Source organism: Xenia sp. Carnegie-2017, unplaced genomic scaffold (assembly GCF_021976095.1).
Source record: "Xenia sp. Carnegie-2017 unplaced genomic scaffold, XeniaSp_v1 HiC_scaffold_23, whole genome shotgun sequence".
In the NCBI taxonomy this organism is placed as follows: domain Eukaryota; kingdom Metazoa; phylum Cnidaria; class Anthozoa; order Malacalcyonacea; family Xeniidae; genus Xenia; species Xenia sp. Carnegie-2017.
Genome location: NW_025813486.1, coordinates 2,170,742 through 2,191,396, shown reverse-complemented (window position 1 = coordinate 2,191,396; position 20,655 = coordinate 2,170,742). Strand labels below are relative to the sequence as shown.

The 20,655-nt window shown below is 35.9% G+C and overlaps 1 protein-coding gene across 1 annotated transcript; it reads right to left on the bottom strand.

Annotated features, from left to right (window-relative positions):
* Positions 1–180: 180 nt before the first annotated feature.
* On the bottom strand, positions 181–20,649 carry LOC124448417. Its single transcript, XM_046999433.1, has 19 exons — positions 20,460–20,649; positions 18,201–18,291; positions 16,688–16,843; positions 16,139–16,204; positions 16,016–16,061; positions 15,855–15,921; positions 12,917–15,256; positions 12,413–12,564; positions 8,454–10,921; positions 7,338–7,911; positions 6,807–6,989; positions 6,609–6,734; positions 5,795–5,944; positions 5,460–5,699; positions 4,796–5,389; positions 4,290–4,523; positions 2,491–4,023; positions 1,901–2,066; positions 181–1,708 (listed from the first exon to the last, which is right to left on the bottom strand). Exons 5-19 carry the CDS (start codon positions 16,055–16,057, stop codon positions 303–305), a joined length of 10,275 nt encoding a protein of 3,424 aa, XP_046855389.1. The 5' UTR covers positions 16,058–16,061; positions 16,139–16,204; positions 16,688–16,843; positions 18,201–18,291; positions 20,460–20,649; the 3' UTR covers positions 181–302.
* Positions 20,650–20,655: the final 6 nt, after the last annotated feature.

Below are 20,655 nucleotides of genomic sequence, written 5' to 3'. Positions count from 1 at the left end.
CTAATGTTTGTTTTGCATCTTGGGAAAATAATCAATCAACTGAGAAATTTACTTCAAGACCGTTTTGGACTTGTTTTAAAAGAAAGTTTATATTGAATAAAGAATTTTAGTGGTTTGACTATCGGACATTGCAAAATCATAAAGGAATTAATTTTTCATAGCGCAATAATAAACATACGATTTACACACGAAAATCTTTATTTCGTCAATAATAAATTTATGTCACATGTTTTAAAGCGTCATGCTGATGAAGTCTCCATCAACGCTTGTAGTCGTTAAAATACAGTCAAAAATCCCGCCATTTATGAGAAATTATAATATTTGTCGTCGAGTTCATTTTCATAAATCTCTCTGAAAAAATCAGATTCAACAATCGCCAACAGTTTCTCCATTTGGCGTTCGATTTTTAACAAATAATACTCTACGTTTCTAGACTTTTCCTTGATTCGAAGTCGCTTTTGTTTTTTGTTAACGGTCTGTTTTCCCTCATTTTTAAGTGCGTGCAAACGCCGTATGCCTAGAAAATCGCGTAGGACATTCCATGTGAAGTCGAGAAGTTCAAAAGTATTTTTGTCATGTTTGTTCTTTTCTCGTGCGCGGGAAAAACCATCATTTAAAATGGCGACAAAAACATTCAAGAAGACGAACTTCATCAAACACATGTAGAAGAAAAGGACGACGCTTTCGAGAACTGGGAACTGATGATGTGTCACAAGCACGTCAGATTTGCCTAGCAACACGCGTAGCAATGTTTGTACGGTCGCAATAATGTTGACGAAGTTTAAATTGTAAGCGTGTAGCATGAGGTTGTAAAGCATTGAAAAAGCGGTTAAAATAACGGAAAATACGACTATGTAACTAAATAAATCAGACGCTGTGGAAGATAACGTTAGAGAAAGTAGAAACATACGTCGATTGAATTGAAATATTCTCAAAAATTTCAACGAGACCATGAAGACCAGTGCCGCAGTCATATATTCCAAAAACATCTGCCACGAAGCACCATAATGAAAGCTAACGTATTTCGTGGGATCTTCGCGAAACTCGTGTAGCACACGTTGTCGATAATTGACAGCGACAAAGTAAACGGCCACAGCAACCCAAGAAATGATAACGATAATGAAGTCGTACACAGACCATACGCGGACGAAAAATTTACATTTATCTTGAACGATGCTCTTTATTGATGTAAACGTATAGAAGCACAGAAAAACCAGGAAAATTAATTGACATATAACAACAAAAATTCGAAAATTCCCAACGTAATTGTAGAGACGTATGGATAGGAAATTACTCTCCGGGTTGAAAGACCCACTTGACGAAACCTCGAAGGCGAGAGTTACTATTGAAAACAAGTTGACGTTAGGGTTATATAGAGAGAATTCGACAAAGACGACTCTCGTGTACTTGTCAATCCATTGATGTATGGCCAAATCCTTTGAGCGATTTAGAGAAGTACGGAAATTCTGTGAAAAATCCTGATTATATCCTCCTCTCGCATACGTCTCAAGTTGACCAACATAAGGTGCATTAATTTTGTCCGTTGGTCGTTCAAAGCACCAATCGTTACCGCTGCTACAGTATTTTGTTTCACCGTAAGGTTTCATCCAAGATCCATTATAGGCCTTTTGGTCTTCATTACTCCATGCATAATTACCAGAACAATTTTGAATCATTGTTTCAAATAATGGAAGAACTTTGCAAATATCTGAAGAAATGAGAAAGTAAATAGTCACGTTTAAATGTAGAATATTAGCTTGAAATATTTGCAACGAAGTTTAGGCCTCGACCTTTCGCAAGTTAAACAACGTCATTGGACTTCAACCCACGATGCATTGCAACCTTATACAATTGTCTTGCGGTAAAAAAACAAAAAGATACTTATAAGTACAAAAGATACCTTTCTTTAATCTTTTCTGTCGCAATCTTGCCGCTCCAATAATAAATCCTCCAAAGTTCGACGTAAAATCGGACCATTCTGAGGTATAGTTATACCATTCCGTGTTGGAAATTCCAGGAAATAAAACCTTTCCACACCACAACCAAAAATCTTTTACATTAGCAACCTTAATGTTAAGCAAGAAAAAAATACGAAATTATAAATATATCATGATTTCCCACGAAAAAAAGTTAATAAAAGATTCAGTATCGATAATATATCTTCAGAAAAAGTTTGGATAATCTTTTCGTGATAAGCTTAAATCGGATGAGCTTTATGTAAACAGGATAGCGCTGTATTTTCTTAACTGTTCTTTCTAAAGATCCGGCAAAATTATCCCTTATTCACTTTACCGTAGTTACTCCTTCAACCGCAAGTAAAGTAACAATCTGGATAGCGCTGTTATCTTTAAATTGTTTATTTTATATATCAAGAGAAAATATTCTCGTTGATTTAGTGTTACCATACAATGAAATCTAAACTGAACTAACTTTTTCATACTGATATATAAATACTATCTTAGTCGGAATTGATGTCGTCTATTAAATTACCTGTCGAAATAAGTAACTTTGTCCTCGCAGAGATGTTTCTTTAAAGGTTTGATGTACAAATGTATTCTCCTGTGTATTTGTCATATAATATCCATAGGTATCCCTTTGACCGTAAGCCGTCATAAGAACAAGTAAAGTAAAACACAAATGAGAAAATATACTTTTCAACAGACCGTACATGTATTTTTCTTTCGTTCGTTTCTCTCTGGCAATTTTCAAAAAATCTTCAGCAGTACAGAGACTGGCATCTGGAGCCTTCATTTCAATGGTCTCGTTCGCTGAGCTGCTAAATACGTCATGTTGTATAACATCGTTGACATGATAATGCTCCTTGAGAGGTCTCTTGAAAATGTACGCTAACACAATAGTAACAAAAAGAACTTTGGACGGTTGAGCTACAAAAACATCGTTTACTAACGATATAGTTATTGATAACAACCATTTCTGAGTCTTCTTTTCACCAAATTGAACTGCGTACAAAAACGTAATGGACGTTGATACGATACAAGTTACAATGACACCGACCCAAGCGACATAGCGACACCAGTGGGGCAAGAGTTTTTCGCCATTCTTTGGAAAAACACGTGATGCAACCACGTGATTACAAGTCAATGACATTCTGTTTATCTCTGCAGTTTGTGGTTTAATGACAATGTCAGCGCATCTCACGGTGCTGTCACATGACTTCGAGTGACTCGTGTTTTCATTGAAGCTGTTTGTAGAAGATGTGAAATTAACAACCCGATCGCTGATATTGAATGTAGGAGACTGGGCCGAGGTAATAGATTTCGCGTTCTTTACTCGACAATGTCGAAATAATTGAACAAGAAAAAGATTCACAGGAAACACAATAAGATTACAGCATATTCCAATAAACACAATATCCCATGAGAACGTAAACAAACCAAGATCGACTTCGGCCGCATTTCCATTCCCCCCCGTATCGTACCAGATTGCACTCGCCATCATTGATGTTAACAGCAATGTTAAACAACATGACACGCGTTGTGCACGTGTGAAAGGACTGGAGAGAGGTCGAAAGGCAACTGAAAACCACAAGTGAGCATCGGTAAGTTCTTTTGTTGCCCTTGAAAGGAAAAGATGACCAAAACGTTTTAAATCTTCAGGATCAGCAATCTGTAGCAATCGTTGAATCTGGCCGTCGCCCTCGTCAACTGCAAGCCAGCGGTAACACAGAAAATTTGCAGCTTTACCAGTCTCCAAGTCGATGACAACAATACGGTTTAAGAACCACGATGGATTACTACCGGTGTTATCATGCCATATATGGAGATAATCTATAGGACCCAGTCTCTCGGCCGTAGTGACCAGAAATGTATCTACACCACCACAATTTAAAAGATCGCGTTTTGAGCTCCTCAGAAAACATTTGCGGCTATTCCCAAGCCTGCCCAAAAGAGTAAGACCAACGTTTGCAGTCGTTCCAGAGTGTCGTCTTAATCCCGTGTAAACAACAACTTGATATTGATGAGAGTCTGTCACGTGATTTGTACAACACCATGAAATAACATTCTATATTGGCAAAAATAGAATCACACAGGGGTAGCAGTGGATGTAGTAGTACATTTAGGTACAATGTAAACACCAGTCGTGGATGTATATTTACATAAGGGGTGTATTATCAAGAGACGTAGAACTATCTTTAGATTAGAACCATAATTGTGCATTTACTTGTTAGATTTTTTCATTTTACTTTGTGACAACAGTAGACAATTTGTTAATAAATTTTTACTATAGTGATAAACAGATCACTTAAAGCAATAGCGACAAAAATTTACCTTTCTCTCATCTTTCATATCGCGACGTCGGGCCCAGATTAAAACCAGACAAAACAAGAGAAATACTGCGCACATCACGCTTAAGATTGTCACATAATTAGCAGGATTTTGAACGAGTTTTGATACTTGATTGAAGTTGATTGCATTTGGTTTTACAAGAATATATTGACGACCAAACCAAGTAAGATGATTGCATTCGCATCGTGTTAAAGACATCGTACTTTGGACACCAACCTTGGGAAGAATAAATAAAAATTACTGTCATATAATTAAGTACTAACATATTATATACCACGTTGCATTGGATAGTATAAAAACGTAATTGATATAATCAGCACAACAAACTAAAAAGCAAAATTCATATAATTTAAAGCTGGTTACAGCATTTATGTAAATTGAGCTTCTGCTTATCTGGCTAAATGGTGAAATTTTATTTAAATTTGTATAAATTTCTTTATTTATAAATACATCTTTTCATTCCTGTACCAAAAATTAAACGTGGATACCTTGCATCCCTTATGATCCCATTCAGTTCCTGAAGTATCCCAGTAATAACACCCAAGTTCCCTGAAGGAAACCGTGTATTTTATAGCGTTTCTTCTACGTCCCTTGCGAAACGAAAAGCTCTCGTAATGAACGCTGACAAAATAGTTTCCAGGCTCGGCAGGTCCGCGCCAAGTAAAGGAGACTGGTAAAGAAGAAGTTGACATAACGAAAAACTCTTTTCCTGTGTGATCAGAGTCTTTTTCAAGATGAAAACGCAAACGCAGTCGCCCTTTGCTATCACCAGATATCTCTAAAATACTAGCCATGATTGCTGATTCGGTGTTGGTTGTGTTTACTTCATAGAGGTCTGGTAACGAGCCCTCGGTTAGCCATGACGAGTGCTCGGATTGGTTGGATTTGGAAGTGGCTGCTAATGATTCTTGGGTACTCGTGGGGGTTTTAAAAGTGATGATAAATGGTTCTAGCAAGTCATGAACTTTGATTTCACTACCTTGATGATCGAGGAAGACTAGTGACGAAACACCCGTGTTGGGTGATGGGACTGATTGAGAGATATTGCTTTGCAATAATGTATTATGAGACATGAATGTCATCTAAAGAAATATAACTTATTTAAGGTGGAAATTTTTTACTAAAGAGTAACGAAACAAAAAACACACAAACCTTGGTACTAACAAATGGTTCGGAAAGAAATCTCAATTCCGTGGGTACAACAAAATCTGTATTCTCATCAGGTACGGTGATACGTTTTCCCGACAATTTCTCAGGTTCATGTTTCTGCACTGATATTGTAAACCTTGATGTGGTAAGAACAACCGCTGGATGATATGGTTGAGCCTCCTTTAGAAGAACATCACCTAAACTTTCGATTGATTTCAATAAAGCTTCGTTGATGATTCCCAGCTATAAGAAAGTAATAATTCGATTGTTATTATTTTCATCCACTTAACACCACCATATTTTTATTACACAAAGTACTATCAGTTCGCAAGTAATACCTGTTTAATGTCTTTGTTAAGTAAGGATGCTGCAGTTATCATTAAAGACAAACCGTTTGCAACAACTTTGGCGCCAGTAAGAATTTCATCTTTTCTTGACAACAAAGTGAGATTATCGATAATATTACGAATGACGTTGGACATATGAAACTGAAACAACAAAAAAACTGTTCCATTACATTCCTCCAGTACAAGTAGAGAAACCTCCAGCCCTCCTCCAGTACAGGTAGAGAAACGCCTTTCCTCCTCCAGTACAGGTAGAGAACCCCCTTTCCTCCTCCAGTACGGGTAGAGAACCCCCTTTCCTCCTTCAGTACAGGTAGAGAAACCCCTTTCCTCCTCCAGTACAGGTAGAGAACCCCTTTCCTCCTCCAGTACAGGTAGAGAACCCCCTTTCCTCCTCCAGTACAGGTAGAGAACCCCCTTTCCTCCTCCAGTACAAGTAAAGAACCCCCTTTTTCCCTCCAGTACAAGTAGAGAACCCCTTTCTCCCTCCAGTACAAGTAGAGAACCCCCTTTCTCCCTCCAGTTCAGGTAGAGAAACCCCTTTCCTCCTCCAGTACAGGTAGAAAACCCCTTTCCTCCTCCAGTACAAGTAGAGAACCCCTTTCTCCCTCCAGTACAAGTAGAGAACCCCCTTTCTCCCTCCAGTACAGGTAGAGAACCCTTTTCCTCCTCCAGTACAAGTAGAGAAACCTTCATCTCTCCCCTCCAATACTGGAAGAGAACCCCCTTTCCCCCTCCAATACTGGCAGAGAAACCTATATCTCCCCCTCAATACAGACAGAGAGCTTAAACTTTGAAATGACATCACCTGTGCTTTCACAGTTAGTTCAGAAGGAGGCTTGCTCGCTGATATTATGACGTCAATTGTTTCTTTCAAGACGACGTCATCTTGAAAGTGGACTCGCTCGAGACTACCAGCAATAAGTTCGCGCATCTGAAAATTACAAATAAAGCATCATGAAAAAAATTTTTGGGGGGAATGCAAAAAAATTTTTCAATAAAGTACCTTCAAGCGTTCTTCTCTATAATTACTTTGATTTGACGTTTTGTCGAGAACAACGAGAATCACTCCCAAATACTGCAAAGCAGCTTGTGTATTTCCCTCTTGCAACATCTTTTTAATTTGTACATCAACATCTTCGGATGAGTTCAGAAGAGTTGAAACTTCATCATCAGAAAGTGGAGGACTCTAAAAAATAATTTCTCCGTAAATATTTATTTAGAATATATTCCCACACGACGTTCAAATACCACAAACAGCCGACAATTTAAAGAAATATAATATAAAACAAATTCCGAAGAAACAAGACATCTTGAGATTGCAAAATATGCATCAAAACAAGACGAGAAGTGAGCTGTAAATTTTCGACTTTATTTCAAAGTCATCCTTGATTCTGTCTGAGGATGACTTTGAAATAAAGTCGAAAATTTACAGTTCACTTCTCGTCTTGTCTTCATGCATATTTTGCAATCTCAAGATGTCTTGCTTCTTCGGAATTTGTTTTATACTACGTTCATATACGACACTTGAAATTACCTTGACATGTAAAATCATAGATGTCGATTCTTCCAAAGCATCCCTAATGAATATCCTTACACGGATAATGAAGTTTTCTTTCTGTAAACCTTGTTTAAAATAAGTCGTTCCCGAGCTTGAATTCTTACCAGAGTAGAACAAAGAATAATGTGAGCCGTCGGTAGAATACCAGAATTCGTAGGTCAGCGGTTGATTTCTATCATACCATGCGTAACATGTAATATCGAAAGCATTCAAAGAAATAGATCCCTTAAATTTCTTAATATCACAGTAACCATTTGAAGGTAGATCGTTCGTCATGAATTCATAGCTAGAAATCTCTTCAATGCTTCTACTTGGAGCGCTAACATTTAGCTGTATTTCATATAAAGTATTAGTTGTCAGCGTTCCCGCAGGAATAATCAATTTGCTTGTGTTAACAGAAACATTTCGTAACACAGTCCGCTCGTGTGTTGTGTTTCTCTTCACAACTTTCCATGAAAATATTGTGAGATGAACGGATAAACATTTGGCACAATATGAAAGAAACATCGCATCTTTTGTTACTGGAACTGCTTTCCAATTTTCACGATTTCTAGAAAAAGAACGACAAAAGATAACGTCAAAAATGTTCTAAGCGAGCTGGTTTTTAATTGCACGACGGATGTTAATTGTAAGTTGTACAAAATTGAGACAGAATCATTTCCTTGGCTTGAACCTTGTATTTAGGCCAAGAGAGTTTACAAATTCTTTCTTTGATTCCCTTACATTCCTGAAGGTTTAATTGTACAACAAGGGAAGTTGAACTTTCCATCAGAAAAACAGTGAATAATTTTGTTATTTTCATCGACAGTTTTCAAAGGAAAAGTTCACTAACAGAGAGACGGAGCCATCGAAGCTTCATAAATCTAGTCTACAATTTAACAAGTCTATATTTCTCACTTTCAACAAAAATTCCTCAAAACAAATGTTTTAGCAAGAAAAGCTTCAACAAACCTTAGACAAACACCAAGAGTTTCATTATAAGAAAACCTTCAACAAACCTTAGACAAACACCAAGAGTTTCATTATAAGAAAACCTTCAACAAACCTTAGACAAACACCAAGAGTTTCATTATAAGAAAACCTTCAACAAACCTTAGACAAACACCAAGAGTTTCATTATAAGCAACGAACGTCACTTTCTGCGTCGCTGAACCTTTCCTTTCGCCATCAGTAACGATTACGAAAAAATCATACGAATCACCAACAGCAAAGTAGCCACTTGGAAACCAAAGGCGGGACAAATTTCTGTAAATATGATTTCTAAAACACGTGATGTTCAATAGCGTGTCACAAAACCACTCAAAGATCAGATCTTTGGAATCCTCAGTCAGGTTAACATTGATAATCAGCGGTTCTTTAATCGAGATCATGCGCGTTGTACCACAATCAAGGGCTAAATTTATAAGATTGGATATTTTACGAAAATAGCCCGATCGTAAAACGACAGTCCCACGATCGCTGGGATTACCAACCGTGACTTGTACCTCATAAAAACCATCGTTTAAAATGTTTGTCGGAATATGAAAAGTTGATTTGTTGGTGGTGACGTTTAAATTCAGAGGAACAGCTTTTGAAACACCAGCGACCATTTGATGTGTCAAAATCTTCCAAGCGTATTTAAGTTCAACGACAATATTGCACGATAAAGTTGTCTTTAAAACCACGGATAATGTGTCTTCTTTCAAGAATTTTGTTGGTTCTTTCATGTTTCCAGAAACACCGAACAGTTTTACTGATTCCAGACCACAAGTATTATTTATAAAGATTTCATAATATTTTGTAGCGTTAGGTCCAGCTTCGTTTAAAACAGACACGCTCTTGGAAAAATCCATGAAAGAAGATGTTGGTTTTAGTTGGGCACTTCCGCTAAACAGACGAGTTGTTGCTTGATGTAACTCCATGGTGAATTCAGGCGTCTTCACAATGGATTGAGGAAGCAGTGTATTGGTTTCATTAGCAGTTGATTTAGACACCACGGTCACATTGCATGTGAGCCTTTCAAAAGATACCTCATTCATAGCTTCAACAGAAATCGTAAAAACTCCTTCAAAAACGAACACATACTCGAGAATATTCGACTCCAGATTTGTTATACTGTTGTTAACTTTCCAAATGTAAGTAATGTCGCTGCCAATACTTTCAGCAATAAATTTACAACTTAGACCAGTTGCACAAGTTCTAGGACAGCTGTAAAAACGCAGGTCAGTTACTCGATCCAGTACCACGACCTTAGCAACCCGATTCAATTCACGATGATGGACAGCCTCGACGTGGATTGTGAAAGTCTTCCGGGTTGAGCCCACGTTGTTAAATGCATGAGTCAGCTGTTCTCCATTAGATATATTTTCAAACACAAGTTTGTTAATTGCAACATTGAAGGAAGGACGGTCGATGAATTTTTTTAAATCACTAGTAATATTAATGTCGTGATGTAAGTAGAAGACTAAGCCGTTGGGGAATGGGAACCAATTTAAAATAGGAATTATTTGTATGTCCTCATTTGAAGGAATCCTCAATGATGACATTTGAACTGTTAACGGATTTTCCAAAACGTCAACAGATAGGTTCATGTCTTTCCTTGAAACAACATTATCGGCATAAACGTACACCAAGTTTTTCCTTCTTGAAATTCCACCCGTGTTGAATTTCATTTGGATCTTTGTTCCACTGTATCGTTTGTTCCCTATAGTCCACTTATATCCAACGTGATCCCCAGTGGCCAATGCTTTCAAGCAAGTGTTAGCATCAGTGTACGCAAACACTGCAAAGCATAAAGAAGCTTCAAGATTCGATATCTTACGACGGACGCTTATCGTGACATTATCGGAAAGTGTCGATACTTTATTGGAGCAATTGACGAGAAACGTCATGTCATCTGAAATATTGTGGTTGTATAAAAATGACATTTCCAATTTATTCTGTTGCGATGAAATCTTGAAATTTTTTTGGCTTATGTTTACAACACTTCCGATAAGGGACCAATCACAGCTAACATTAGTACCACGTGACAGGCTAAAACTAATGGCACGTGTAGTGTTCAGAATAACAATGGGTGTATAATTGAATTGTAGATCAGAGATTGGATGCTGAATCATTGCAAACGTTTTATATTCTTTCACAATTCTTCCTTTGTCGCGCAGCAACATCCTCAGGGGCAAAACTCCGGGATTAACAAAGCGTAAGGAGATCCTTGTCTCGTAGGGTACGTAACCGTACATAGTACATGCCTTTATAGAATCACAATTTGATGTTTGATAGTTTGGCATTGCATTAGCAGTTTGCATGTTCTTTGATTGGTCAATTCGATAGCCAATAATATCTTCAGGATAAGTCACGAGGGCATCTTTATCGAGCAAAGTTAGGTAATTGCGACCTTTACTGACATTGACAGCAACAATATGTTTCACTATATAATCAACGTCTTCCAAACACTCATCACAAACAGTTATAAAAGTTTGAAAGCACATACTGACGTTGTGACCAGACAAATTTTCGGACGCACAAGAAAGGTTGCTCGCGGGCTCAGACTTAAGCTTAGGAAACGCGGATGGTCTTAATATCTACAATGATATAAAAATTTGAGAAAATTTTTTACCTTTAATTTTTTTTCTGGTCGCTTTTCTGCTTCTTGGCGACATTTTACAAAACTCTGTAACGCTAAGTAGGTTATGGCGACATTTTACTAAACTCTGTAACACTAAGTTATCGCGACATTTTACAAAACTCTGTAACACTAAGTAAGTTATGGCGACATTTTACAAAACTCTGTTACACTAAGTAAGTTATGGCGACATTTCACAAAACTCTGTAACACTAAGTAAGTTATAGCGACATTTTACAAAACTCTGTAACACTAAGTAAGTTATGGCGACATTTTACAAAACTCTGTAACACTAAGTAAGTTATGGCGACATTTTACAAAACTCTGTAACATTAAGTAAGTTATGGCGACATTTTACAAAACTCTGTAACACTAAGTAAGTTATGGCGACATTTTACAAAACTCCGTAACACTAAGTAAGTTATGGCGACATTTTACAAAACTCTGTAACACTAAGTAAGTTATGGCGACATTTTACAAAACTCCGTAACACTAAGTAAGTTATGGCGACATTTTACAAAACTCTGTAACACTAAGTAAGTTATGGCGACATTTTACAAAACTCTGTAACACTAAGTAAGTTATGGCGACATTTTACAAAACTCTGTAACACAAAGTAAGTTATGGCGACATTTTACAAAACTCTGTAACACTAAGTAAGTTATGGCGACACTTTACAAAACTCTGTAACACTAAGTAAGTTATGGCGACATTTTACAAAACTCTGTAACACTAAGTAAGTTATGGCGACATTTTACAAAACTCTGTAACATTAAGTAAGTTATGGCGACATTTTACAAAACTCTGCAACACTAAGTAAGTTAAGGCGACATTTTACAAAACTCTGTAACACTAAGTAAGTTATGGCGACATTTTACAAAACTCTGTAACACTAAGTAAGTTATGGCGACATTTTACAAAACTCTGTAACACTAAGTAAGTTATGGCGACACTTTACAAAACTCTGTAACACTAAGTAAGTTATGGCGACATTTTACAAAACTCTGTAACACTAAGTAGGTTATGGCGACATTTTACAAAACTCTGTAACACTAAGTAAGTTATGGCGACATTTTACAAAACTCTGTAACAATAAGTAAGTTATGGCGACATTTTACAAAACTCCGTAACACTAAGTAAGTTATGGCGACATTTTACAAAACTCTGTAACACTAAGTAAGTTATGGCGACATTTTACAAAACTCTGTAAAACTAAGTAAGTTATGGCGACATTTTACAAAACTCTGTAACACTAAGTAAGTTATGGCGACATTTTACAAAACTCTGTAACACTAAGTAAGTTATGGCGACATTTTACAAAACTCTGTAACACTAAGTAAGTTATGGCGACATTTTACAAAACTCTGTAACACTAAGTAAGTTATGGCGACAATCCATAACACACGGTATCATAAAGTAACACAATATAACAGTCATTAACATTTCTAACCTCCAAGTTTATTGTAGCATCAAGATTTGATTCAAATTCAACAGATCTTAAGAAAAAAGTCTTGTTTACGGTCAATAATGGAACGAAAGATCTTAAACTCGTCGCGTTCTTTGAGCAGTTGGATAGAACTGAGTATTTTGCAACAGAGGTAACTAAAAACGAAAGAAAAGACAAATTATCTGATAGTGAGTAAAAAGAGATTAAATAAAAACGTCCAGTTGGGGTTGTTAAATAATAAAATACTACAAATTTTAGTATCTCTTTAAAAGCTAACTATAAAAAGTCGATAACGTTCAAACGATTAGTGATTTGTTTCCAAGACGCAACCCCAAAACAACCCATGTAGGTAAAACATTTCAAATTCACGTTTAGCAAGTAAATCAAACGTAAAAATACAATATTTTTGTTCACTTTTTTTTCAGTTCAATTCACCATTGTTCAGTCAGTGAAACATTTAAGCAAACATTAATAAACGTGGTTTTGTCTTTACAAATACAAACAAACCTGGCAAAGAGTATTCCATATTCAAATCATTTTCAACGCCAACCACCAGACTCAAATTTTTTCCACCTTGATAAACATTTACTTGACAGTAATAGCTGACGTTTGTGCTATACACTTTAGGACATCCGATAATGTCATGAATGAAAGGAATTCCAATATCCAATCGTTTTGACACGTTCAAAATTCGATAAGTTTCGCTTGAATGGCAATATATACGAGGTAGAACCGTCCCCAGGATGATAAATTGATGAAAAAAAGACACCATTGACAATGAAGTTACCTCGAAAGAGATTACAGGAGTTCCGTCCCCCGGATTAAAAACACAAGTCATCGATATATTTCCAGGTTTGTCTATCCAGGTCGAAAACCTTACTACGGTCAACGCGTTTAGTGATAGCTTGTCGAATTTTTCAGTTTTGTACGCTTGAATTAAGTGTGTTGTGTTTAGTCGCGTCGTATTAAATGTTGAAGAAAAAGAAATGCGTGAACTTGACTGGCTGGCATCGTAAAATGATGACATTTCGAAGGAAATTGACTTAACAAACAATGGTTGCAGAGAGTTGATGTTAGTTAAGTTAGATGACAGTGATCCATTTAAGTTACTAATTGATGAAGTAACCAACAATGGTTGCAGAGAATTGATGTTACTTAAGGTAGATGACAGTGATCCATTTAAGTTACTAATTGATGAAGTAACAAACAATGGTTGCAGAGAATTGATGTTACTTAAGGTAGATGACAGTGATCCATTTAAGTTACTAACTGATGAAGTACCAAACGATGGTTGGGGAGAATTGATGTTACTTAAGGTAGATGACAGTGATCCATTTAAGTTACTAACTGATGAAGTAACAAACGATGGTTGGGGAGAATTGATGTTACTTAAGGTAGATGACAGTGATCCATTTAAGTTACTATCTGATGAAGTAACAAAAGATGGTTGGGGAGAATTGATGTTACTTAAGGTAGATGACAGTGATCCATTTAAGTTACTAACTGATGAAGTACCAAACGATGGTTGGGGAGAATTGATGTTAATTAAGGTAGATGACAGTGATCCATTTAAGTTACTAACTGATGAAGTAACAAACGATGGTTGGGGAGATTTGATGTTACTTAAGGTAGATGACAGTGATCCATTTAAGTCACTAAATGATGAAGTAACAAACGATGGTTGGGGAGAATTGATGTTAATTAAGGTAGATGACAGTGATCCATTTAAGTTACTAACTGATGAAGTACCAAACGATGGTTGGGGAGAATTGATGTTACTTAAGGTAGATGACAGTGATCCATTTAAGTTACTAACTGATGAAGTAACAAAAGATGGTTGCAAAGAGTTGATGTTAGTTAAGTTAGATGACAGTGATCCATTTAAGTTACTAACTGATGAAGTAACAAAAGATGGTTGAGGAAAATTGATGTTACTTAAGGTAGATGACAGTGATCCATTTAAGTTACTATCTGATGAAGTAACAAAAGATGGTTGAGGAAAATTGATGGTACTTAAGGTAGATGACAGTGATCCATTTAAGTTACTATCTGATGAAGTAACAAACGATGGTTGGGGAGAGTTGGTGCTATTTATATCAGACGTCAGTGAGCCATTTGAAGGATGAGATAACGTAGTTATAGATGAAGGTTGCAGAGAGTTGGTGCTATTTATATCAGACGTCAGTGAGCCATTTGAAGGATGAGATAACGTAGTTATAGATGAAGGTTGCAGAGAGTTGGTGCTATTTATATAAGACGTCAGTGAGCCATTTGAAGGATGAGATAACGTAGTTATAGATGAAGGTTGCAGAGAGTTGGTGCTATTTATATCAGACGTCAGTGAGCCATTTGAAGGATGAGATAGCGTAGTTATAGATGAAGGTTGCAGAGAGTTGGTGCTATTTATATAAGACGCCAGTGAGCCATTTGAGGGATGAGATACAAATGAAGGTGTTCTACCAACATTCCAAGATGATTTTTCTGTCTCAAGCGACTGATCATCAAAGAAAGACCAAAATTTTACAGTTTTACTGAGTGTTACGACTTCCTGATTTTCCCCAACTAAAGAATGTTTTTCGATAGTTGTTTCGACTAAACGTTTTGATTTTCTTGATACCATAGAAGAAAGAGACGATGTATCATCTGAAGCATTATTCTGGGTGGATGTCAAGTTTTCCCAAGTGGTTAACAATAAACCACAGCCTAATACTCTATTATTCTGAACAAACAACAATGGCCATCCATTATCTGCACACACTTGTAAAGATTCTACAATATTTCCATGGGAAGGGAGATGGAATGTGATGTTTACGTTCGATCGTTGGAAGTCTCCGAGAAACTGAGACGCTATAGAAAGCAATATGCATATATACATATATTATTACACTTTGTATATTACGCTCGCTGCGTTTGCGCAGTTTGAGCGCTCTCGGATTGTGTAGAGAGTCTCGTAAAGAGACGTTCACCGCTTTCGCTTTGCGCAAAGCTCACCTTTATAGGTTTGAGCGCTCTGGTGACTCTACAATACAATCCATACAATGTGTAACCGTACGTTCTATGTCCCAAGTGCAGGAGTCACCATTTTACTATGGTGATAGCCGGGAGGGCACATTGTATATACACTTTGTACATATATTATTATGTATTGTGTTAGAACATCACCTTATATAAAGCATTTTGTAAATCCACTGTAAAACGTCGACATGAATCTTACTCTCGTTCTACAGACACTTTGCCGTTTGGTCTCCAACACAAATGTTCAATTTCTTATGCTAGAACTGAAACCCTGCACCCAGGACATATTTTTCGCAGAACAATATGTAAATGTCGAGTGTTTTATAATTAAAGTTCGGCTTCCTTTCACGACTTTAATAGTCTTTTACGGCAAAAATATGTGTTTGTGAATTCAAACATGGTTTGAAAGAAAACTCCCTACGGTACAAACCTTTATCAACCATTGTAACATTGACAATGCCTGCATCCATAGGAAATATTGTTTGGCAATACAAAATCTTAAAACAAAATAAACTGTAATATAGATAACGTAGGTGATAAACATCTATTGTGATTAAAATGATAATTTCATTTAAAGATGTAAAAACTCACAAGAAGATACAAATAGACGCAATAAATAAAACGCGCTTTCATTTTTCTGCGTAAAAAAGAAGAAAAAACACAAGAAAATGTAAAGAGAACGACTTATTTTTAGAGCATGATTTTAACACATACTTCAAGAATTCTTCAATTTGCCTCTGTGCTTATTCCGTATATTTCGAACATTGGCTGGTCATTGATCTAAAATCCAAAATAGAAACCTTCCTAAAACACCATCATCAGGTTTTTCTTTACTAAATATCAACACCAAGATCAAAAAACAGGACTTCATAGGATATTCCAATTTAATTTGCGTGCATGCGAAAGGTGGAATCTTCAAGAAATGGGTTTTTCATGATAAAAGCTTCAACTACAAAAATACATTCAAGTGCTTCCTCATAAAAATAATTAATCTCACAACCTGCCTGCATGTACGACGTTTGAGTAAGTAAAATTTTGATCAAAAAATACTTTCCGATCAAACGCAACTATTTGTGGTTTACCTTTAGTAAATATGCTTCAATAATTCTTTTTTACTCTCTAATTTCTAAAAGATATTTCCCATCTAAGCTACTTAAGATAAAGCAAAGATAATTCCAAATTAAGATTCTATCTTCGTACTTGAAATGTAAAATGGGAAATCAAGAATGGCAAAAAGAAAACAAACTCGTCAACTTCACTTACCTTGAAGACGAACATCGACAAAGTTGATGTTGCATGTGAAAAAATCGTTTTTTAAATCATATTTCAACTAGCAGGTGATTTTGATGGGTTAATCAGCTTTGACTTGAATGGCAAACCGTGTAATTGACGGGTCTTCCCATTTCCATCGCCAATTATCTGCAATAGAATAATTTATATATCTATTTAGCAATAAAATCACCTATGTCTATGTTCATACCGACTGTCAATATAACTTAAATCTGAATGACAATTGCGTCTGATTAAGGCATTCTTTAGAAAATTAACAGCTAAGGAATTAATTCATAAATATTTTAAACGTCTCATGCAAGAACGAAACCGCGAACTGAGATAGGAAAGAACTGATTTTTAATAATCCTTTTTGACATTGCATCTCTTACGAGAAAGCTTTGATGCAAAATGTGTAAACCTTTCACTCCGTTAAAAGCAAGGGACGTTATTTATACTAACATGATATTACCGAATTAATTGAATACATTCAATAGACAAAACAGTCATTTTCAAACTAATCCTAAAATTTGTTTTCCATACTAATGTATAGTCACAGAATAAGAAAATACAGAAGAGTCACTCGTGTCGGAACCTTTGATGTTTTTATCCTCGCGCATGTCGTGCCGCGCATGGTGGACGCCATTATTCCAGCCAGATGATTAGGGTTTTTGACTTTTTCCAAACCTTTAAAATGATCCGAAGTCACTTCTTAAGTCAAAATATACATGAATTCATTATTAAGTATTGACGTCATGTAATTTTAATGGTTGGAAACAAGTGAGAAATCCTAATCATCTGGCTGGAATAATGGCCGACATGAGGACACGTTGTACACCTGAGTGACCTTTCTGTATAATCATTATTGTGTGGTATAGATACCTAGCGTTACGTAAGAAAAACAAAAAAATAACATTACAAAACAGCTAGTTATCTATATAATTTTAGTATCGTATACAGTAAACAGACACCTAAATACCCCACCACCACCCACCCAACCACCACCACCCCACCATTACCACCCCACAACCACCCAACCACTACCACCCCACCACTACCACCCCATTACCACCCAACCACTATCACCCCATTACCACCCAACCACCACCCAACCACTACCACACCCCCACGATCCAACATCACACCTTCCAAACATCCGTAGCATACGTAAGTCCTTTCGTAAGTTTTAGTGCATGCTATGTAAATTGTAGATCGTTATCATTATTTACTTCTTTAGAAATTTATTGCTTCTGCATTAAGTGAACACAGAAAATTTTACATAACAAGACTAAAATGCATTACCTTCCCTAGCCCCTAAATAAGCTCCCCCCCCCACACACACATACTACCGTAGTAATCCAATAAGAAAAGGGGGCTTACAAACTTATACAAGCCCGGGGTTTTAGAGATTTACATTATCTTCCATAAGTCAACATAACAAGCTTTAATATTTATTTGCCATTAGCAGAAAAAGACCAAACAGTGCTTAATACTATACTATACGTACATGAAGTACTTCAGTGTTGCTTGTTCAACGTAAGCATGCCTGGCATATACCTTTTCAAATTTTCAATCCAAATTTATCCCTGAATGTACTACTAAAAAAAACGATACAATTTTATATCAACGGGAAAAAATTTGAATGAAATTACAGGAGAAACAAATTTCGTTTTGATGATCAACAGAAATATAAATATTGCAGTATTATGAATGTGCACGTAAGAAAAGCACAAATTTTTTCAATTTTTCAAATAGAACAAAGAGATAAGAAACTTTTCGAAATACGAAAAAAGTTAACGACATTAGTTAATAGCTTCTCAACACTTCATCACATTTTTTAAACAAAACGTAACTGCTCAAAAATAAAACAAGTTTCCTCGTACACACTTTTAAAATTCATTTCTATGTAACTGACATTCCTACTTATGTTTCTTATTAACATTTTGCAGGCGTATAAAAGCATTCAATTCACTACAATGAAACAATTAAACAAACTGCAAGCATTCATTAAAATTGATAATATATTACACCTCCAGCGTAATAAATGGTCTTAACAAGTTTAACGCCATAGAAACGAGAAAAATATACATCAACTATGTAATTTTTTAACTTTTCCTGACGTTTAAGACGTGTTTCAAACGTCAAATTTTACATGCACCAAACGCACTAAAGAGAAAAGAAAATGAGATAAAATTCCTCGTCATCTTTTGTTATAAATGCATTCGGCTCATGTAAAATGCGACGTTTGAAACAGGCCTAAAGAAGCTTCTTGTACGAAAATACTGTAAATTATCTTTTGTGGAAATTTTAAATCTGCTAACTTCTCCACAGTATAAATTAATAATCTATTTAACCGTATTAGCGATGCAAAAAAATTGCAAAATCAAACAAAAAAACAGAGAAGACGACGCCGCAAGAAAAATTGTTGACTTGCGACAAAAATACATTAATCTTGCGAACAAACAAAATGGTATGTTTGAGCAACATAACTTTCACAATTTTGTTTTTCAATGATCTCAAAGAAAGTTTATCTAAAAGTTTTTAAAACATTGTTCATTTAAAAAAAAACTTCGATTAAACCTTCTTGCGGGTATTTGCAGGAATTTAAAATCATTTGAATAACAATTGAATAACGAATTGAAAGGTTTCTATGGCAGTATTCCTGTATGAAGGACTAAAGCGTGTAGACGTCCGTACTCTGTAACTCATTGTAAGTTAAACCGGTTGTAATTGGTTTTGTATGAAACGAAACTTTCAAATATGTTAATGTTGGAAGTCGATAAAGAATTTATTAACATTTTTTAATTGAGCAAATACAGTAAAATTTACTTTGAAACAATACTCTGAAGAAAAGAGAATTTTCTAAAGTTCTTAAGATTTTCAATTAAAAAACTTCAAATAACAAACATATTTATAGTTCCTTGGAAATTCTTCAGAAAAATAATTCTGTTCATGGTTTTCCAGTGAATAAACAACAAAAAGGTTTATACAATAGGAGTAAAAAAAGTGGCTGGTTTTTTTGGTTTTGCTTGCAGACATTTCCACATTGCTTAGACAATACTAGGTCATTTTTACATTTTAAAAAGTCATAGCTTTAATGTAATAATTCAATAATTTAACATTAAAGCAAATAAATTGAACATTGTACACCTTGCCCTTGGCTCATTCAGTCTGGCGGCTTCTTTTCATTTCATACATATAACAAAATGCAACTACACAAATGGTTAAACAAAAAATCCTTTGCTGTTTGATTGTAATTTTCATTTTTAATTTCATATTTATTACATATTTCATGAATAAAATACACCTAGGTATACAAGAGCTATAATTTCAGCAAGGGGGCATAAATGTTGTCACCAAATCACAATGAAAAACAAGATTTCATGACTTCAAATTATACATCATAATTTCTTACGAAGGGAAATTTGTCTGACTTTTCAATCTTCAAACTTTCTTGGGTGGGCAGCTGCTTGCACCACCCACCACCCCTGCACACATGAACCTTCTGCCCCCACTCTCCCATAAACACGAACCCACTGTCACAACTGGTCACAACAATGATTGGGACTAGAAGTCTAGTTCCCAGGTTTCCTCTCGACCTGTGGACACCGACGGTGGACAAATTTCTCGCCATTTTCGACACTAAAACAGTTCATTTTGTGACGAGTCCGCCATGCTACATGAGCTAACATCGTATTTTTAAATTTTATCATCCCTTCTCTCCCTGCTTTAATCTTCTTTAAGGAAAATAAGCTGTTTATCATACCATAAAATTCTTCAGTCAGTTCTCTTCTGCACGCGACACTTGGCATCTTAAAAATTTGAAAAACTAGCAGCATGATGCGTTGAGGAAACTCGAGGTATCCCGATAGCTTTTGCCTTTTGTAGTAAAAAGCAAATCTGTGAAATATATCTCGTAAAAACCACTGCAAACGGTTTCAATTAGCGTAATTTATCAGTTG